The sequence below is a fragment of the Epinephelus fuscoguttatus genome, linkage group LG22 (genome assembly GCF_011397635.1).
Source record: "Epinephelus fuscoguttatus linkage group LG22, E.fuscoguttatus.final_Chr_v1".
Classification (NCBI taxonomy): domain Eukaryota; kingdom Metazoa; phylum Chordata; class Actinopteri; order Perciformes; family Serranidae; genus Epinephelus; species Epinephelus fuscoguttatus.
Window position 1 is genome coordinate 18,880,740 of NC_064773.1, and position 23,218 is coordinate 18,903,957.

Here is a 23,218-nt window from a genome sequence, read left to right on the forward strand (position 1 = left end):
TCAAATATGAGGGAAAATGAAATACTACATATGATTCATATGGATTCAAAAGATTAAGTTGTCTGGTGGCATGAGTATAAAGTTTTAGAGCTGGTTGGTCCAAAAGCAGCCCCATTAATTGCCGATGTCCTTCTCATTGCTGCAGGTTTGAACCAACTCCTGACAACAGACAGCAGTTGAGATTAAATCCTCACTGGTAAGTAAATGAATATATTCTCTGCTTCACTATCCATCTATTTGGCTCTTGGTACCCCATGGTGTCTTGTGATGTTGTTATTCTCTGCTCCTAAATGTTGTGTACACACCAATGTTTCTGGATGGGTGAATCAGCGTCTTCCTCCAACTCCCAAACCTCCTCCTGTTCTAGTCTTTGGATCACAATATTTGCTGATAGCATGTCTGGCCTTGTCTCCCAGTGATATGGACTGTTTTGCCACGTTCTGGATTCATATGTGCACTACATGGATTTACACTGTAAAGCGTGGCTGTCACTGACAGCACTACAAACGTACTTGTGTTTGGAAATTCACTGGAAAGGCGCTTCAGTTTTTTTTCAGATCATGGCTGTACTTCCAATAAAAAAGGTCAGTTAGCATGGATGAAAAGTGCTGAGTATTGAGGCATATCTTACAGCTGGCAGTGACTGAGTCATACCCGTTGCAGTCTTAGCTGTGTCATCTTGGTATCTGCAAGCACTAACCCTGCGAAGTACAGGTCTATACCTTTATACTTATACAAAAACATGGCTCCAGATGTAATCTGAAAAAGAAAACCTGGTCTAACCCTAGACCTAACCTAGACTTTTCTTGAGAAAATGTACCGTTTCTGATAGCCAAATTCTACTTAAAGGCCCTGACCCAACAAGCCGACAGTCACCTGTTAGTCAAAATTGGGCCGTTGGTGAGTATCTGCTGCCCTTGTTGGTGTGGTTTGTCCTGCACAGTTGTCCCTCTTCACCCCCCATCGGTTTCTTTTTGTTCGATACAGCACGTTGAATCGGTGTCAGCACAGATGAACGAAATCACTCAGATTGGCAGTTCAGCTTGCGTACAAAGACAAACGGAAGTGAGGAAAGTAAACAAACAGCTAAAGTCAAAAGGGAGTGACACCAAAACAAACTTGATACATAAAATGTAAGATTATTTTTCTTTAGCCTTTGAGCTCTTTTGCAGAAACGTTTCCTGATGGTTTGTATTGTTCACTGGCACGCAGTAACACTCTGTTCTTTCAGCATTGGATTGCGCTGTTAACGTGCTAACCGGCTAACTAGCATCAAGACGATCTTCCAGTTTCCCTTTTTGAGTTGGATTATACTGCTGTTTGCTGGTGTGGAGAGTCATTTCCTGTTACGCATGCATGGAACATACATGATAATTGACCACTGGCAACAGTCTTTGCGATGTGTTCATGTGCAACTTTTTTTTGCTGAAACATGGCAACCTTCATATTTGCTACATCAGTCAGTTTGGTGTGTCTGGGCCTTAAAACTTCGTCTTTGATCATTGGCAGAAATAAATTACGGCAGCACTGGTGTTTTTTTCTATCCAAGATGTCAACCTTTCTTGATGACCTAGCGTGTGCAGTTTCTGTTTTTTTTTTAAATATAATGTTAGTTTTTAGACTGTAAAAAGTGGATGGGTCCAGTAATGCCCTATGAAAAAGTGCAGGGGGACATGTACCCTGTGTTCACCTCACCCCTGACTTAATGACTGTTGCAACCTCCTTGTTGTTGTGATTTAGGTGTATTGTTTTGTTTTGTTGCCATGGTGTTTGTTAAAAAACTAATTAGGTAAAATTACCCTGATTGAATGCAGAAAGTAACTCATGAGGGAAGTGAGATTATATTAGTGAGTAGATGTTAAGGCGTTTATGGAACAAGCTAGAGGGTGGGGCATTATGTCAGGTGTCACACTGAGGTGATGCTTTCAAAGACTGTTTGGTTAGTGGAAGAGATGAACAAATACGTGTTTTCATGCCTCCACACTGGCACGGCCGTCCCATTCTCATGAATGAGATATCTCACACCTTGAGGTAATTACTTCAACTTGGGCACAAACATCCAGTTGGACTTAAGGATGATGATTTTCGCCATAACTCAAGAATTCATACGCTAATTATGACAAAATTTCACACAAATGTCTGATAGAATATAATGGTGACGTGACGATATTTTATATCCAAAAGGTCAAAGGTCAACTTTGCCTTGACATCATAATATTCTGCAAAAAGTGTTTGACTATCATTCAACATCATACCTCAGGAACAGAAGGAGAGGCATTTGGTCTGATACTGAATTGGTGGCACTAATTCTGCGTTCCACTGAAATCGGAAGCCGGAGGTGGGAATGACATTACGCCTGAGTTGACCGCATTCCAGCACAACATGTGTGGTGTACCAGTGCTAGCCAGGTTAGCCATTGTTAGCAAAACCAGATGAGTACTTTGTGCAACATTTCCACGGATAGAAGTTGAACATTACTGTGTGTATGACTGACTCAGTGAGACACAAATAAGACAGAAGTGCTAATAAACAGTTTATCACCGCAGCTTTCACTGCGGCAGCCATCCTGGATTTTGAGGTTGGGTTTGATGAGGTTCCTGCGACTCTCCTGGTCAGAAATCCAACTTCAGGGGGCGTTCAAGTTAGAACTCTTGACTTCTTCAGATGTAACGCACCACAATCTGAAGAACTCTTGACTTCTTCAGATGTAACGCACCACAATCTTGGGTCACAATCACAACCTGTGTGTGTGAAGCATCCATGTTTCGATATCTGAAGCATTGTCAGTCATGGCTACATATGAGTCTGAACTGACATGGATGTAAACTGCATTGTAACTGGTTGGCGGAGGCAAACTGTCTAGTTTTGGAATACAATAACATGTCAACATGTCACATGTGTCCACAACCAGAGAGGTGAGAGGACAATATGAATACCCAGCATGTGTTTGGACGAGGATTGTGTTTGAATGCGACTGGAAAAACAGGAGCCACATATCCTGGCATTGCTTGCTGCTCACCTGCTGACACATGACACATTCAGGTGCACACACACTGTACACACCACACACACACACACACACACACACACACACAGGTTTAATAAAATGAAAAAAAGGCATTTTCTTCCCCAGTAATGTTCCAGTTGTCCAAACATGTATTGGCAAATGCTGCATGAGAAAAGAAATACACGATGCATACAGTACATTCTCATGAGTAACAGAATGTAGAAATTTTGTTTGGACCTCTACAGTAGTACACTAAGCATGCTGCCTTATGGAAACCCATTAAACATATTTCTCAGTAGGGAGCCCTTTCTTAGCAAGTAGAGCAGGCGCTGCAGCACAGTATTACATAACACACGGCTACATTACTATCACTGCTACCTGAACATCCCCATGAGAGCACTCTGCTATATTGCACTGATCCATAATTTTAACAGTGAGTCATTATCACAGCAGTTTGTTGCTGAAAAGATGTCATGGGAAAGCGGTTTGAATGCAGTTATTGTAGGTCGTATTGATAGATCTCCCATCCTCTCCCAGTCTTTGCCCTCCCACAGCTTCCTCTCTCCTCCTCCTCCGCCCCTCTCTATATGAGTAATCCTGACGAACAGATGGGTGGAGGAGAGAAAAAGGGCCATGCCAGCTTGTTGCGCTGCCATAACGCGTCAATCAGTCCCATCCCCCCTCTCACCCCCTGCCCCGTTTCCATCCCATCATGCACTTTTCTCTCCTATTAACATTTCAACCTCATGTACACCCCTCTCCCCCCACCACACACACCTCCTTTATCATTAAGCCTTAATATTTACTCCGCCAGCCCTGATGGTGTTGCCAGTCTATTGATCGGTCTTACCATCTGTCTTACCTTTCATCATTACCACCAACTACTGGCCAGACAGCTATTAAATTCACAGTGCACTTTTGATTTCCCCAGACAATAAAATGCTTCTATCTTTGACACACCCACAAGATTGTTTTTAAAATCTCTAGCCCTACAACACACCCTGAGAATAGTAACATCAGTATCCTGAGTGTCCTGTACACTGTTTTTGAAGGGTGTGATGAAGCTACTACAAACAAGGTCTTCAGAAATTGATCAGGCCCAGTAAAATGGAAAAGATGTATAGGAACGTCAGCCATAAAGGTATAACAGTCTTGACCTGAAGGCCACACAAACACTCGTACAAACGCACACACGCTGTAAGTCATATCACAGTAAAGCCCGGAGTCACGCACCAAGGCCACGTGCATCCATGTTGCTCATCAATACCTTTTACCTAGCAATAGCACACAGGAATACCAATGAGACTCGGCTGGTTTACAAGCCCAGCTGGATTTATGTGGCCATGTTCATGTGTCACACTGTATTAGAATGATGCGAAGTATTGATTGTAGGTGCTTTTATCGTTTTTATTTTGCACGGTTTAGCCTATCAGTTTGTGCATTATACATTTGAACATCTAAAACATGCTGTCTACTACTACTTTATTTAAAAAATAACAGGGTTTAAGATATATTTCTTTGTTAATAAAGCCATTTATTTTTGTGCAGTTTATGCCAGGATCACTGGACTCTTGCAGCAGTGGGAGCAGCATAGTGAAAGATAATGCTATTTACGTTTGTTTAAAAGAGAGGCTATAATAAATAGTAAATGGTGAAGGAGAGAACTACAGTAACTGAATGACATATTTGAGAGTAACCGAAAAGACAGAAATACTTGATTGAAAGGCAGTAACTGTCGGATGAAGTCAATCTTAGGGCCTTTTCAGACATAGGCTGAACCATTGATTGAAAACAAAAATTTGCTCCATCCATTTGTTCCCACTATACAAAAATAAAGCCAAAATATATTGGATAAGGCCACTTTTATCTTGCACTGGCGGCAGCATTTAGAGCCAGAGTCTGTGCAGCAGCGATCTCCGCGATCTGGAGTTTCTCATGTCGTTGATCGTGAGCATCAAATACTAATTACAACCAAACTTAAAGCAAAAATGAACACTTGAACAAATGTCGGTGTGAGGGCTACCTAAAATGACAGGATCCATTTTTGGAAAAAAATTATTTGACATGCACTTTATCTTTTAATTTGGCCCATGTCCTATTTGCTAACATGAAGGGGGCCTTTACTGCAGCCAGCCACCAGGGGGCGATCAAGATTCTTTGGCTGGCAGACCAGAGTTCGAATGAGCGTTCACACCACTCCAAATGAACTGAACTATCCGTGGAAGCGGACCAGGGTTAGATTAAAGCGGAACAAATAGCGCCAGCGTGAATGTGTACTTAGGGTGTGTGATGCATTGCATCTTAGAAAATAATATTTTTTAAGGAATTGTGTGTTTTATATACATTACAGCTGATTATTGCACCACTTAAGCCTGATTGATGGTCCTGCGTTGACTCAACGACGTCGCTACGTTGTTGCTGTGACGCCGTCATGAACCCTTCGAACTTCTCCGTCACTCCGTTTCATCGCGGTGCAATTCACTGCCAGAGCAGTAGGAGGCTGCGTTCCTTTCCTGAGTGGTTGTCGTCGTCTCTAGTTGATTGTTTGTTTAGCTTCCGGCATTTCCGGTCACAGAGAAATGAACGCGGAGCATGGACAGACGGCTCCGGCCGTATCCGTATTGAATGTTGAGCATAATGGCACATATATATAATGAGCCTTAATACTGCAACATCTACATCGCAACAGAAGATGTTTAAAGATGTCGGGGATGGCGCAATCTGGAAATACGGAACCGGAAATGCGTTGCTACCAAGCAAACTAATCACAGCCCTGCCGGTCTGCGCTGGGTCTGCGTCGCCTCGACGTGTAGTTACATTTTTGGGGAGGTGCACGTCAGGCTACGCCGGGGGCTACGGCGAGCCTTCTGCATAGCCCCCTACCCTTGGGCGTAGCGACGTCGTTGATTCAACGCAGGACCATAAATCAGGCTTTAAAGTGATTCACTCTATTGTCTGTAGCAGGTTGATGCCGTTGAATAAGCGTGTTTTATGAAAAATGCACTCATGCAATGAATGAGCTGTTAGATCCATGCCTCAGTTTCAAGAATGTATAACTACATATGCTAGAAAATGACCAGATAACAGTATATAGCCTACACAAAACTGAACATAAATGCACACACACACACACACACACACACACACACACACACACACACACACACACACACACACACACACACACAGAGCATGGCCCTCTGCTCTGGCTGAGCCCACAGCTTTTGATGAAATGACCTTAGACAGGCGAGACATGCACTCACACACACACACACGTGCACATGGGCACATGGGCACACACCCAACACCCAGCCAAGCCCCGGCAGCCAACAAACCGGTCCATACGCCTGGCAAAATGTGCAATTGTCCAAATATCACAGCGCTATAATTGGATGACAGATGAAGCGTATTTTAATGGCAGCTATCTGTAATAGCTTTTGATGAGTTACACATGGATGAGTCCGATGCTTTGTTTTTGAGCAGTTATCATTTTTTCAAAGCCATTCTCGATTTAACGCTGCACTGTTGTCTTAGCAAAGCCACAATTTATAGTAATGGGAATTTATTTTTAGAAGACTTTATACTGCTTTATGTTTTTCCATTTTGTCAAAGCAGGTGTTCCTTGAACGCAACAGTTTGTGTTAACTAACAGTGCTCTCAGATGTGTGTGGGTGTGACCCCTTCCGAGGTGTCCTTTTTTTCCTGTTTTGTCACCTTTTCAGAGAGGATCACTTTGTCACCTGAATGTGCCTGGAGCTAAACTCTGTTAAGATTCAGTTCATGGAAAGGCAGAGCTGCTCATGTTCCCTGAATAGGAAAAAGAAAAAAGGGGAACAGGAAATGACAATAAGAGAGGCTATTCATATCAGGGCTTTGCGAGTGTGGGGGGGGGGTTGCATGGGAACTCTCTCAGTTTTGAGTTGGTTATGAAAGGAGAGATCAGAGACTCTAGTCTGTGTGGTTCTGTATTTCACAGTTAAACTATAGATTCACACAGAATGACGTTACATTAACAAAGATAAGTGTCACTTTCATTCCTCCTGTTTGGTATCCTGCCTCCTGTTTGGTATCCTGAAGTCCTACCTGACTTCCTCCGTCGCTGGGTGGGGCTGATGTGAACATTTTTAGACCGGTTTTATTAAGTCAAACAACGGACTGGATTACTGCTTAACAATGGAGCCCTCTGTCCACACATTCAATATGCACTTCTGTTACATCATGTAAACAAACCACGAAACGATCAGCCCTGTGCTCGAGATCAGACAGTTGACACTTAAGATGGGTGAGCAGCCTTCTTGCTATCGTCCTACGTTTGTACTTTCTAAACAGAAAACACATGTTTTATATTGCAATAGTTACTGGGAATGCTATACAATACAGCTAACAGCAAGGATTTGCTTTACCAGATACTTTCAGCTCCCTGGCAATCCATCTTATTTAGGCATTTGCAGTGAATTTTTGCGTTCTCCGTTCATTGTGGCACTTTCAAAGTACGTGACAGGAATAAATGGAGGGCATTCCTCAAAAGTTCAGGTCTAAACGGCCTGCAGCTTCGCTCTTGGCCAGTTAAGACACTTCTTTCATCAGCTTCAAATCCAAAATGCTATCAAATTAGCATAGTTTTAGTTTTTTGAAGAGACTAAAGCCGGATGTCCACCGGATCCATCACGTGCACAATCTGGCCGAGGCGCGGGTGCCGGAGCTAATCATGGCCATTCAAGTCAATGGCTGCTGCTCCATTGCTACGTCAACATCACAAAATCAAGAGAAAAATCTACAATGGTCAATGTCCGGCAGGCAGAGAGATCTTTTCTTTGTTTGTTGGTGTCTTTATACCTCCAGGGCTTCCGTAGATTATCACATGACATTATGATCTCGCGATCCGCCAATTCCAGCCGCTTGCGTGCGTGCCGCTGTCAGTGGACATTGACTCCCGGCACAGGACGGAGCAAGTCTGTGTCGTGGCTGAATCGCGCATGTGACGGATCCAGTGGACATCCGGCATAACTCTGCCATGTGTCCTCTCATCACCCGAAGGAACACATCAACTTTCTAGTAAACAAACACAATGTGAGCCCCCCATCTCCACTGAAATTTGATCTGTCATGTTGCCCAGTAGCACCGTTAGTCCACTTATAAACAGACAAACTTGTTAATCACATTGTTGTATTGCTTGTTACTGATGCAATACAAAATGGATTTAGTGCCATGACGCCGTCGGCACAGACTGCTGATGTACAGACTGCTGATTTTTTGCCAGAATGTGTCATGAAGACAAATTCTGATTTAGCTGGTTTGCATAAAATCAAACAGGTTTAAGTAGATGGGCCACAGTCTACGTTTCAAAAAGTGGAAATGCTGATTCACTTATGCAGATGACACGGCCCTTTGTCTGTAATGAATATTGTTTTTCGGACACAGCAAAATCAGTTACAAAATTGATTCAAAACCAAAACTTTCCCACCATGTAGGTGTACATTTTCTTGTATACCATCACAACACATTATGATGCAGTGGAGAGCTATACCTACTTGTACTGTGGACACATTCTTTTTTTTTTAATCACCAGAGGTGTCATCTTGTGCCCTAGAACACCCCTGCCGTTTCAGCGTTATCCCAGTGGTAAACAACATGAAGGACAATAGCACCCACAGGGCGGTTGTAGAGTTGCGGATGCAGAGGAGGGTGGGGGGCGGGCATGCTGACCATCAGCACTTCACAAAGCCTCAGAGAAAAGCAGACGCTGGGGGATTCTGCGGATGGTGCTAGAAAAACTGACCCCAAAAAGGGAAGGCCCTGTGTGTGTACGTATGTGTGTGCACGTGCGAAAAGAGGCAGAGATAGTTTGTTCTGATTAGGTGGCTGCGTGTGATCCGGTTTGGGGGCTATTGGAGACAAAGAGGCTGCCAGTTCTGTCCTTTCAATGCAAAGAAGTGGTGTTAGTGTAGTCAAAGCTCCTCTAACAATAACTTCCAATGTAGCGGACAGCTTCCGATGATGTCAGCAGTTAAACATGAGGCTGTCTTAAATTAAGCAGTTGTAACTTCCTGCTGGTTCCAATCCTGACAAGGAAACGTGGCTGAAGTGCTTTTGAGCAGCAGTTAAACTACTTACTGGCTTGCAAGAATATACTAGTCATCTTTCAGATATGAATGTCTGTAATTTTTGTTGTGCTAAAATCATTAAATGTATCATTTTTATGGGTTAATAGGATAAAATGTACAAACGGATATATATTTTCTGGAAACAAAACCACACCAGCAATGCAAGTATGTCATTACCTCACCTTTACTAGAAGTTTCTTTTGTAACAAACTCCACACCTCTCCTCTGTGTCTCCAGTGTCAAGTGTTTAACAGAAAACACACCTTGTATAACACCCTGCATCGCTTCACTTAAGCTTGAGAGTGAGTGTTGTATACCCATCCCTCATAAGAATGTCTCTCCTTACTTTCCAAGATAAGGAAAGTGTAACTTTATCCATCTATTGTCTGCAGCACAAATGTGTTTAAGTAAATAATACTTAACTCAGTAAAAAGATATGAAACATGCATGAATAGGGGCCCATCTATCAAGACAGATTAGTGGGGCAGTGCTACCCCTTGTTTTCCTTTTTGATCAAAAGGTCCAGTGAAGGCTTTGCCTCAAAGTAGTAGGGCCATTTTCTCACCTTACAATGGGCTTTGTTCGTTGCAGAGCGGCCACTTTGTAAAGGAGGGAGAGAGAAGGAGACAGAGAGACAGAACAGTCATCCAATAAAGTAATCAAACTGAACGATACAGAGACAGGGACTGAGAACAGGTTGGAGTTTTCTACTCAGGGTCAGCCCCTTTCTTCATGTGTTTACACAGAGGACTGGTATGTTAGCATGTCTTTGTACCTCTGTCTGGTATCCACTTGGATTGCTTTACATTTTGCATTCCTCCTCTGCAGACACTGGAAGTGTGTTCAACACCCATCCTTGGCTTGTGTGTGAATGGATGAGAAAAAGTGATACTAATTAAAAGCTGCTCTAGGCCCCGAACGCACAGAAAGCGCACTTGTTTTTTGCCCAAGCGCTCTGACTACTCAAGTTGAAAAAACTTCCACTTAGAGCAGAAAAGCTCCCAATGTCATTTCTTTTTCATCATCTTTTTTTCCCCATTGTCCAATCGGATGATTTGAGAGGTGGGCCTTCTGTGGTGGTCTCGACAACAAGTTTACAGTTGGTAAACAATGGAGGAGAAACTGATGGTAGCTGTTGCTGGATACCCAGAGTTATACGGCCTCACGATAGACAGCAGGTTGTCAAACTGACCCCGGGTCATCCTAAAATATGCCTGGAAATGGCCATAAGTGAGGGGAAGCTCCTGGACCAACTGGTGGTGCTCCCCTCTTTTTTAATGTCTCATGTACGCACACAGATCTCTGTTTCCCTGTGCCCAACAAACTATTTACTAACAGCCTCTCACCCTCAACCAGAGCTACAGCAAGTACCCTCTGCCTCAACATTCTGTGTGATCAGGGTCATAGTCAATATTTGGATCATATGACTACTTGCATGTGAAAGTTGTCGGAAATAGCAATGAGCTCAATGAAGTATCACTAGACTTTACAGTGAAAGTGATACGGATACTAGTAGAATACTTTGTTCATACCCATAATGTGAATGGAGTATCTTGATGTATAGACTAGATGCTCTGTTGCTAGGGCAACAGCTTTGGTCCCTGTGTACTACCTGTCAGTTACTGCATTAATAAACATTCTAACAGGAAGTACCAAGGGACCCATTAGAATGTTTATGGTGTCAGGTTTGAAATGGTCTGTCGCCATACTGTCTAAAATTGTGGTTGTATGTCTGCATACTTAACAGCCAACTCAAATACACCATGCTCGACTTCACCACACAACAGACTATATGGGTTCCAGCTGCTGATGTGAGAAAGTGTCTGCCTGGCCGCACACGCACAGTGACAGGGCTAACTGTTAGCATCACATGGCTAATGTTTCCTAATGGTTATTAATGGGTTTACCGACAAAGTTGAGGTGTTTCAGTTTCAGTGCAAGTTTGTTAGCCGCTGCTGCTGTGTTAGCTTGTGCTAACCGGGCAGACATTGAACTTATTTTCTGGAGGGAGGAGAGAGTCAGGACAGTCAAGGGTCAAACCCCGGCCACAAAAACGATAAAATGCAGGTATCGTGTGACTGGAAATGTTTCGCATCTACTTGTTGCTGGGTTATTTTTTTAAAGACATTATTTTGGGCATTTTGCCTTTAATGGACAGGACAGGTAAGCGTGAAGGGGGGAGAGAGAGAAGGGTGGATGACATGCAGCAAAGGGCCACAGGCTGGATTCGAACCTGGGCCGCTGCGGCAACAGCCTTGTACATGGGGCGTCTGCTCTACCACTAAGCCACCGATGCCCCAGTGCTGGGTTATTTTGATATACTTTAAAAAAGGTAGCAAGTGCCAATAACCAGCTGTACTACTGAATCTTATTATTATATTTTTTCTGGCCCACATCTCTGTTGTGATTCCCTCTCATGGCTGTCATCAGCATCATTTTCAGCAACAGCAGGAAGCGAAAAGCTCTAATAAACCCACTCTATGCTCCATGCCAGGCACCAAACGAGAAACTTAGTGACTGCCTGGTCAACACAGTGGTGCATTTAGAGCTAAATATTTACCTCAGGAGATGACTGAGATAAAAAATCAAAGCTAAAGAGTAAGTTTACCAAATATATTGACTTCAGTCACCTGCGGCTGTTCTGTTCAGTTTCTAATAGATAGCATATCGTATAGAATATTCTCTGGACACACACAAGCACCCACTCATTCACAAATGATTGCAGGATCATTTTGCAAAATACTGCTTTAACTTCTAAAGTTCTCACCTCAGGGGTTTGCTACACAAAGGTGCTTGTTCGGAGTCTGTACTGCATGTGTGTATTTGTTTACAGGAGGATGTCTGGGCCCTGATGTTTTTTCTTTCCCTCTCTATTCAGTCAGGGAGTTTTAGTTTTTGTTACAGTTCAGGTTCAGATGCACACTCCCCCTACCAACAGTATCGAAGTCTGCTCTCTCAAATGTCAGCAGTGAAGTAGCAGTTATGGTAGCTTCACATTTAGGCTGCAGCTCCTCTGTGTGTGTGTGTGTGTGTGGAAACTCTCATGGCTTAGAGCTCCTATTCTACTGACCTGGTTACTGGAGACAGACTGTATGAAGGCCACTGCTGTGGAGGAGCTGGAGCTGAAATCTCAGCCCGCAAAAGAATACAACTGATGCCGAATTTAATTTCAACAGCCTGCAAGTTCTGCTTTACAAACTCATTGTGGCATCAGTGTGCTTATGTACAAATGATGATCTGTCTGTGTACCGAGCTACAGATGAGAGCATCCAGTCCAGTCTGGCTGAAAGCGGTCCGACTCCGAGTCTATTGTCTTAGAAATATCTCTGTCACCATGATCTGATGTGACTGCAGATGACTGTGTTTTCATCCCTGCCTCTAATTCCCTTCCTGCCTCCCCCCCTCATCTGTCTAGTCAGGCTGTCATGCCTCAGTGTCTCTCAGTGTGACTGAAGGCTGCGGAGTGACCAACTTAGCACGTTGCTTCAGGGTTTGCACACTGAGAGGCAGGAAGACTGTTGGGTTTGTGTCAGCAGGCTTCACGTCAGTTTTTTGTTGTTGAGAATAGTTGAGTCTGGTTATATATTGAAAATATTTAAAGCCCTTCCTCATGTTTTCCTATAACCTTTACACTATACTGAAAATATCAAGTTACTGCTTTTATTCGGTGGAGCAAATACTAGTCCAATGTCTGGTCAAAGACACCGAACACTGGCAAATGGTAATCAGCGCTTTGTTGTGTTATTAGATGACCACTTTCAACAAGTCAACATGTTACTAATGTGCTGAAACAGGGCAAGAATGGAGTTGCTATATAGGAAATGCTACAAATTGCTCATACAGATAAAAAAAGGTTGTTTGCTTTACTGTCCTGTCAATTAAAGGCAAAAAAATGCCCTAAAAAACATCTTAAAAAAAAAAAGATCAATACCACTCCCATATCTGTACAGTAAATATTAGCTACCACCAGCAGCAGGTAAAGCCCAGTTCAGACGAAAGATTCACAACGAGATGAAACCGTTTTAGAATGTTGCAGAGAAAAGTTGCAGTGGTGTGAACTGGCCTGTCTTAGCTTGACTCCAGCCGGATGATGGTGTCATCTGCAACTCCACTGGTGAAATCGCTGGAGGCTGGTTACGGAATGTTAAGCATGTCACCTGTTTCTACAGCTAATCGGCTTATGGTGAAGTCCGCTGGTCAAGTCAAAATGACCGCAGTTTGCTTGCTGCAGCAGATGCTCCGTCCTAGGTTAGCCCTCTGTTTCCATCATGGTGTGCTGGTGTTGGACTGAGGGTCGGTGCCGCTGATCACTCTGTGTTTATATTCCAACACAAAATAAGCCTGAAAAGCTGGAAATCAGAATGAAAGTACAGAAAGTTGTTGCATAGAGATGATACACCATTTCATCTAGTTGCATTGGTGTGAACCGGCAGGTTTTGCAATGTTGCTCATCTCACCATGAATCTTAGGTCTTAACTGGGCTTAAACTTAGCTTAGCATAAAGACTGGAAATGGGGAAACCACCCATTTCAATGTTGCAAATAGGCATTAGTAGTCCTGCTACGTATTAGTCCTGGTCTGGCAACAACAACTGCTATCTTCAGAATGCTGTTATCAGAGCATTAAATGCCTGTTGGCACTGGGAGCAGTTTAATTTCTGAGTTTCTCCTTCGTAAGGTTTAGGCGCAAAGACTACATCAAAAATACCCGGGGGGAAATTGTTGGTTCGGTTTAGAAAAAACATCATGGTTTGGCTTAAAATAAGCATGCTACGTTATGTTTGTTAAATGACAATGTATGCTCGTATAACCGTTCATATATCTTACATAAATGCACATATAGCAGTACATATAATATAAAAAATTAGCGCCCCATGAATGGCGTTGTCATGTTATGTACTAAAACAAAAGTTACATAGGTTAGGTTTAGGAAAAGAAACATGGTTGGGTGTCATCACGTTACCTACTTAACATAAAGTTACATATTTAATTTAAAGTTATGTAGTCACATAGGTCAGGTTTAGGAAAGTAAAGTTACACAGGTTACATTTAGGAAAAGAAATATGGTCGGGCACCATCATGTTACCTAATTAACGTAAAGTTACACACTTAATTTAAAGTTAAGCAGGTTAAGTTTAGAAAAGTAAAGCTATGTTGCTTGAATTTAGGAAAAAAAACACGGTGACAACGAGCATAAAATAACTAAAAGTTCACTTGGTTTCACTCGGGACATGAACACTGGTCTCCTGGGAGAAAGTCCTGTGTTTATTTGACCCATCCAATACCCCAGCCTGTGTCCTTATTTGGACTGTCACTCTTTATACCACTTCCTTTACTCGTGTCAGCACATGGGTCACGTGATCGCAGCCTTATTACATGATTATGTGGGCTATATATGAATTCTTGCATTACTTTTTTTAGGTATACGTATGATCAGCGCAGGAGAACAGCCTGACTTAAAATAACATTGACTTTTATTTTCATATGGGACACAAACCCCGACCTAGTGGATGAAAGTCTTGTTTGACCTGTCCACCACCCTGTGCTAAGTCCTTATGCGGACTTTGTCGCTCTTTATACTAATGTTACATCACCTGAATTCCTCCGTCGCTGCATAACAATAACACAGCTGTTTAGTTTGCTGTTAATATTTTGAATATGCTAATTTGTGTAGCAGAACCCTTCTAACCCATATCTTTGTGGCTGATAATTACGATTAAACACCTACTTAATTGTGTTATGACATTGAAAATGTGTGGGTAAACTGCTGGCCTGTCTTTGAATAACAAATACTTCTCAACTAACTCTCACTAAGAACAAAAATAAGCCAGCTCATAGACTTAAGTTACTGGAAGTCAATGTGTGGTGAAAACAGTAAGAGGAAGTGCATTAATTCAAAGGTGTAGCTGCTGTGTGACCTCACCACTGAATTACGTTTTCATAAGCACTTATATAATAGTCCTGTGGTGCAATTTTATGGCTTCCTGTATCTGATTGAGTAATATGACTCATCCATTAATGAAGGCTCCATGTATATCACCACGAAGTCACTGTTGAACTCGAAAGGGCGACAGAGGGCCGACTCAATTTGTGAGAAGGTTGTGTTAGGATATAATGGTTCCACTTTTTGAATTGGCCAGTGGACGTCTGCTATTATCATCCATTAAATTGTCCTTTCAAAAACATCAGCTGAACACCTTCCTGTTCGCTCATGGAACTGTAACACTGAGACCTCAATTGAGAATTTCATTTTGACAAAGATGACACTCGGTTGCTTGTGGGCTTTGTTTAAGGAGGGATGGCAAACAGCCCAAAATGGCAGAGTGAAATAGAGGAATGGAAACAGGAAGTGAAAGAGTGATCAAGATGAACAGGCAGAGCTGGAGGGCGACTCTTTGACCTCTGGGCTTTGACCACTGAGTCAGAGAAGAGAGGGAAAGTGGAGAAGGAGAGATGACCTGCCCACTAGCAAAAGTCATCCCACTCATCCTCCTTTGAGTCCTTTGTCATCATCTTTGCCTGTGACCTGTGAGGAAATGAGCAATGGAAAATGATTATTATCCACTTAGTATAAGACGTGAATGTTAAGCTGTGTGCGTACCTATGAGCCTCTCTTTGGATTATATTGCCTCCAGAAAAATACCTTCCACCACACAGCACAGCACAACACAGCACAACACAGCACAACACAGCACAGCACAGCACAGCCCCGTGGTAAAGCCTTTAACTATGAAAAATTCACTCACCAGGCTTCAAAAACACTTTGTAGCACAGTCAAACGGGGTCAAACAGGTATGAAAGTGCGTTTGTCATCTTCACTTAAAAAGGTCAAAAGTTCAGTTTTATGGTGCATGATCATGCAAACGAAATGCTGGGAGGAATTTACAACATGAATGTCCAAGCAATTTATGCCAGTTAACACTCAGTGACATTCTAGCAGTGGAAATATGGAGATGTTGACATTTGCATGTGGCAGCTAATTTTATGTATGTGTCTGTTTTGTGTTTGTGCCCGTGCACAGGGAGTCATCTGTGTTGTCTACTGAATTTTTTTTTTTTTTTTTTGTTTTTACCCCCGGGCAGTTAATCTCCCTCTGCCTCTCTGGAGATGTGACCCAGGTCAGACAGAAAAACAGGCCGACGCACAAAAGAAAAACAGATGACAAAAAGAAGAGATATTGTACTTCCATGTTGGGGGATTTTTTTAAACAGATTAATCACTTTATATAAGCAAGTGTAAAATGAGAAGCTTAGTTGGTTACAAAGGCTACAAACTGGGAAACAGCTGGCCCAGCACTGTCTAATAGGAACAAAGTCTGCCTACCAGCTCTAAAACTCAATATTGACATCTTTGTTGTTTAATCTGTGCAAAAACCTAAGCCTAATTGTCTTAAAGAAGTATTAATTGCTGGAAAGACGGTCTTTTTTATATATATAAAACTGGGATCAACAAAGATGCAAATACTTAAAAATTGGTGCTACGTGACCAGAGAAAACAGACAAAGGGCCGTGGCATTTACTTTTGCTCAAGAGGTAGAAAACCTACAACTTCCACAATGCACTATGCCACACAGGACCTATAAACACTCCCACTGCAGGGAGACACAATGTGAGCTTGGGCTTTTTGACACAGGACACAACATGGCCGCCGGCTGTTCACAAACTCTCGAATTACAGTTAAACAGGTCACTAAAATATGTTCCTGAAAACATTTAAAGTTGAGAAATAGGCAACCGAGGAACAGAATCTTGGCTGACGTTTGATCAGCACTGCTTAGTTTTCGATCTCAGTAATTTAACCCCTGTTTTTACAATACAGGAAACAGTATGGCACCCACTTCCTGTTCACAAATTCTCATACTACAGTGAAACAGTACACTAAAATATGTTTCTGAAGACATTTAAGTCGAGAAATAGGCAACGGAGTAACAGAATCTTGGTTTATATTTGATCAGTACTGCTTAGTTTTCAATCTCAGTAATTTAATCCCTGTTTTTACAATACAGGAAACAGTATGGCACCACTTCCTGTTCAAAAATTCTCGTACTACAGTGAAACAGTACACTAAAATATATTTCTGAAGACATTTTAGGTGCGAAATGGGCAATACAGTAACAGAATCTTGGCTGACATTTGATTAGCGCTGCTTAGTTTTTGATCTCAGTAATTTATTCCCTGTTTTTACAATACAGGAAACAGTATGCCACCCACTTCCTGTTCAAAATTCTCATATTAAAGTGAAACAGTACACTTAAATGTTTCTGAACATTTTTAGGTGAGAAATGGGCAACACAGTTACAAAATCTTGGTTTATATTTGATCAGCACTGCTTAGTTTTTGATCTCAGTAATTTAATCCCCATTTTTACAATACAGGAAACAGTATGGCACCACTTCCTGTTCACAAATTCTCATAATACAGTGAAACAGTACACTAAAATATGTTTCTGAAAACATTTAAGTCGAGAAATAGGCAAAGTAGTAACAGAATCTTGGTTTATATTTGATCATTGCTGCTTAGTTTTTTTAACTCGGTAATTTAACCCCTGTTTTAACAATACAGGAAACAGTATGGCAACCACTTCCTGTTCACAAATTCTCATATTACAGTGAAACAGTACACTAAAATATGTTTCTGAATAATAATAATAATAATAATAATAATAATAATAATAATAACTTATTATCACATATTGGCTGTCTTTTTTTTTTATAAATATCGTGTGAATGAATTCTTAGGTCTAAATTAATTTGAATGCAGCCCACATACAATTGGTCAGGCCTTACTTTGAAGGAGAAGACCAGTAAAGCAATTGAAGCAGCATTTCATGTCACACGTCCACTATCACACTCCTCCCTCAGGCTACAGAATTCCTCTTTCCTCTCTGTCTTCTGTCTTTACTTCATTTTTATGCATTGCAATATTCTCTTCGCCCATTTCCATCATCCATCTCCCCTTGTCCTTTTTGTCACTCATTACCTTCTAGACAAAAGTCCCACTTATAAGCAGCTCCACCAGGTGAATAGGCTTCACTGTTTCCATCTGTCTGGGAGAAAATAGCCAGAGGTCCAGCATGGTTTAATGTGTGTGTCGCTGTGGGGGATGCCATTTCTGCTGCAGCAGCATGGAGCATTATTGTAATTAATCTGAAGATGGGCTATTACATTTGCATGATATCACATTGCCTTTTCTCACAATGAGATTAGAGGATTTAGCATGCATGGCCTGCATTTAATGCATCCAGCGCACAACATTGTGTTGCTCTCTCTCTGTTGTCTTCCCTCTCGATTAACTAGTGAGAGTGATATCCAATAGGACGTGTCGGCGTAATTAGCTGTGTCCTGGGGTTGTATTAGCTCACACACTCTGCCGAGCTCAGCTAGATAAAATCTGACACTACTTTATGTGTGTGTGTGTTCATTACCACACTCTCCCTTTGTCATCAGACATGCCTCCTCTCCAGCAGAGTAGAGACGTAGCAGGCCTGAATCAAACAGTGAGTTTGATTGTTTCACCTTGAAATGCCTCTTAAGACTTCACCCCCCCCATGTGTTTGTGTGTGTGTGTGCTCTGCCTGTGTATGTGTCTACAGTATATGCGCAAAGATGCACGTGCTAGTCATGAATAATGAAGATGTCAGGATGGACTGAGACATTTACCTGACAGCGGCACACTGCTCCACCTCGAAATCTATCTCAGCCTGCTGACGGGAGTTACTGTCACCCTTTGGCGACTGTGATTCAGCCGGCTCATGCAATACAAAGAATGTATTTCAACAAATCATTTAGTCCAGCCCTGAAAAATTAATGTCTTGTCTTTGTCTTTTGCACAGCAGCACATTTTTCAAGTTTTGACAGAGACATTAATTAAAGACAGTATATGCACAGGAGTATCTAGGTGCCATTGGTGCAGTGATGTAATGGCAATTTGCGAATAAATTAATGTCAGCTAATGCACATGTGACAGAGGCTCGAACACACTGCAAGACAAAACACACACAGTACATTTCCTGCTCCCCACGGTGCAGTTTATAAGAGCCCATTAATGGCAACATGCTTCTATACATTTGTGACAGCCATACACATCTATCTGTGGCTCTTCCTTATGGACCTCGCAACAGAAGCTAACGCTCGTGGGCCTGCACTCATGTGTAACTTCATCCATTGACACACTTACAAGAATTCTTCCACTAATGTGGTGTGTTTGTGCTTACATGTGCCAATCTGTGCGCAAGCAGAGATTTGATTGTTCCGGGTGAGCGCACTCACATGTCATATGTTTACAGGCAAACACGTGGTCGACAGGACATCTCAGTGGTGCACATGGGATGTATTAGTAAGCAGTGGTCATGTCGTCTTAAGGAGCAATGCATCGTGAAGGAAGACAGCTACGTAGCACTAAATAACTCCGTGAAGACTGCCTAAATATAGGAGCCTGAGTTGTGGCTGTGAAATATAGGACTGGCAATTGCAAGATGCTTAAGTTGTTTAAGTTACAAGGACTGGGATCAGGTTTGTTTTGACAAAGTCTTTACATTGGCAGACTGACAGACTATCCAACAGAGAAGCCACTTACGATGCGTGACTTACAGACCCTACTCTGGATGTTGACCTTTGTGAATGTCAGTGAACGTCGTAGAAAAATGCAGCAAAGTAAACTTTCGATTGTGGTTCAGACTAAATATTCTTAGTCTTTAATTTTCATGGACTAATCTTATATGCATAACACAATTTTTGATTTGTCTCTGTATATATGTGTTTGATCATATACATGTAGTTTAGTAGTAGTTAGTAAACTTCCCCTCATCTTACCAGTGCCCAGATCTCCCTGCTCATCTCCCAGCTCAAATATCATTTGAAACTGCAGATTGTACTTTAGCACCACGGACACAAAGAGTACAGAAGTGGATTGAGAGAGAGGCCCGCCCCTCTCTCAAATACAGTCCAAACTCAGATTAAACTGTGAAACTACGGAGTTCTGATCAAATATAAACCAAGATTCTGTGACCGTTTTATCTATTTCTCACCAAAGATTTCCTCAGAAACATTTTAGTGTACTGTTTGGCTGTATTGTGAAAAACTGAACAGGAAGTGGGCGTCATACAAAACCGTACTAATGAACCTTCATTAATATAGGCCTATATTTTATCTACAAGTGCACGTCACACAATGAGCAAGCCGCCTGTTAATGACGCTGTGGGCTAATGGGCATGTAGCTACTTCCATGTTTCAGATGATACGTCATGTTTGTAGTCGACCAATGAAGATGAGTTTACATATCACCTTGGGTTCGTCCTTCACCTTCTCAAAATGATCCCACACTTTGGATTTCCTGTCCGACATGTTATTAACTAGCCTGTGGAATAACCGCAGGTACCAGCCCTGGAAATTAACCTGACTCCTGTCTGACTGCTGAGCGTGGCCACTTCCTGTGTGTGTCCTTTCAAATTAAATTCCCACATGGTCCAGTCATACAGGTTTTGATTTATTTTCACAAGGCACAGCTCTGAACATTTTCATTTTTTTTTTCCCCCTGCGACTAAGCGACCAATGAAATCTCGCCAACTAATGACATTTCTGGTCGACTAATGTTTGGTCGACTATTAGGCGACAGCCCTAGAAAATACTGGGATCAAACAGTGCGTTCAAAAAGTGAAGATGAAAGGTTTGGTTATGATGCGCCCATATCAAAAGTATTTGCGTCCTTGTACTTTCTAGACAGCACAGTCTTATGAAAAGACCATTGTTCCAGTGTTGAAATACTTTAAGTGTCTCATGTAATAATCTGTTTTTTCCTTTTTCTCTGCAGTGTGGACCCCGCCTTCCGTCACTACGCTGACCGCCCTGATCGTGCCGTTGAATCTGGACAAAAGGTTTTCATTGTGACACACCAGACCATGGACAGGAACAGGAAGTGGGTGCCGGGCTTTGGAGCTGTACTATTGACACTTTTGGGTCACATGACGTCAGCGTTGGAAGTGCCTCTTGATCGTAAGTTTTGTCCCAACCAATATACCAACTTTTCTTCTCGAATCAACACTTTATTCTCTATGGGAAACTAAGGAAATTACACTCAGCACTTTCATATTTTGTAATTATGTCATAATGAACATTACAGAGTCTACGGCCCAGTCAAAAAGCTTTAACTGGTTTACATGTGTTTCAGCTTTGCATGTTTCGGCATGGACTCAAGTTTGTGTCTTTAAGTTATGAAATTCAGTCTGAGAAACTGTCTTTTTATATATCGCACATCCTGTGTGACATTATGATGCCTTCAGCTACCTTTCTTGCATTGACTGAACCTGCCTGATGAACCTTAAGCCATAGAGGGAAGTCACATCTCTACCAAACTTCAGACAGGCTCAGTTAAATGCTTAAAAGTACCTGAACATGCAACTTTTTCACCTGAACCTGTTCTTTCCTCCTTGCAAAAAACTAACCTTTCCTCAACATTCTATCACTGTGGTACGGCGTTTCACGCTGGACAAAAAGCTAAAGTACTGGAAGGATGTAAGTTGCCTAAAACACTGCTGTGACTTGTAGAGTTTTTGCACTTAACTTATTTTGCTTTTGTGTGGATTTTTAGCAACGTTAGATGTGCATGCAGTTATCTCAACACTGTTACTGTGTGAAGTGACTTGCTTGGTTTTGGAGTGGTGCTTGGTTTATGTCAGTTCATGGTACCGGTAAGTTGTTATCAAGTCAGGCAGCTTTTTGCAGCTCCACATGGTGTTGCACTTGATTGTGTGAATGCTTGTTGCATGCATATGCTTGATTCTGTAAGCCTCCCAGTGTGTCATGTTTACATTTTGCTGTCTGAACGATGCTTCCATTCATGTTTCTCCAGTGCCCCAACCCCCCACGATCACCCTACAGTCCCCGAAGGATTACATCTTTGATCCGCGGGAGAACATTGTCATCCACTGTGAGGCGAAGGGAAAGCCTCATCCCAGGTGAGACAATCCGCTCCTCCCATCCCACTGATGCTTGTTCATCTGTCCTTGCCACACACTACTAGCATATTTCACTGGTTACTCTTCCAGTTGACAGTGTCATCAAGCTGGTGAAGTGATGCCATGCTCAAGATTCTTCCTGAGAGTTGCAGAAATCAAGAGCAAACCGATTTCTCATTCACTTTTACAGTCCTCTGTGGGTAATTATAGATCAGCTTTGTTTATGAGGACAACTTAACCTGGAGCGGTGTGGAAATATGAATCACCATGGCAACTGTTGTCATGGAGACCACTTGAGAAACACACCTGGCAGAGAGAATTAGACACAGTTTAGATTTGCCACCAGCCTCCGAATCAAGTTAGAACGCGCTTAACTCCCTGCTATGAAATCAGTGATTACAATCAGTCGGCATGGATGGCCCACAATGCACCTTGATGATCTGAACAAACAGGCTAATTCTGTGACATTTCCACCTTTGTGTTTCCTCATTGCGTCTAGCCTAGAAAACAGTGATAATTATTGTTCTTGTTGATCCTAGCTTTTCCTGGACGAGAAATGGGACCCACTTCGACGTAGAGAAAGACTCCAAAGTTCTGATGAAGCCCGGCTCAGGGACTCTGGTTATTGACATCAGCGGGGAAAAGGCCGAGGCCTACGAGGGGACGTACCAGTGTACGGCTCACAACGAGCACGGCACTGCCGTATCCAACAGCATTGTCATCAGGCAGTCCAGTAAGACATTTGATAATATTCAGTTGTTTCCATTGGTTTTTGTAAATCAGAATAGTTTCCTAGTCCCAGTTTCCAGCCCATCACTTTTGCAAATATGAATCCATGTTCATTCATTCATCCATACTATTGTGAGGTATGGGAAGCCATGAGAACCTTTGTCTGATGTTTGTGACTCGCAGGGTCCCCCTTGTGGTCGAAAGAGAGAAATGAGGCTATAGTCGTGCAGACGGGGGTCTCCCTGGTGCTGCAGTGCCGACCCCCTGCAGGGCTGCCCCCTCCTGTCATCTTCTGGATGGATAACAGTGAGTCATTCGCATGTGTTTATATCTGCACACACTGTTAAAGCACATAGAGAACTGATGGAAAAACAAGGCCTCATAAACCCCCAGGTAAGATCAGTTCGTGTAAAACTAAACCAAACTTGC

General features: G+C 42.4%; 1 protein-coding gene across 5 annotated transcripts in view; it reads left to right on the top strand.

The window, feature by feature from the left end:
• nrcama (neuronal cell adhesion molecule a) overlaps positions 1-23,218 on the top strand; it is an 84,684-nt gene that overhangs the window by 33,349 nt on the left and 28,117 nt on the right. For 3 of the 5 annotated variants that reach the window (XM_049566323.1, XM_049566327.1, XM_049566325.1), the window contains exons 2-7: positions 146-196; positions 20,917-21,098; positions 21,600-21,617; positions 21,955-22,060; positions 22,600-22,793; positions 22,973-23,095. In XM_049566323.1, coding sequence (XP_049422280.1) covers positions 146-196; positions 20,917-21,098; positions 21,600-21,617; positions 21,955-22,060; positions 22,600-22,793; positions 22,973-23,095 — 674 coding nt within the window. The remainder of the gene's footprint in view (positions 1-145; positions 197-20,916; positions 21,099-21,599; positions 21,618-21,954; positions 22,061-22,599; positions 22,794-22,972; positions 23,096-23,218) is intronic. The other 2 variants (XM_049566324.1, XM_049566326.1) reach the window with 1 other exon arrangement.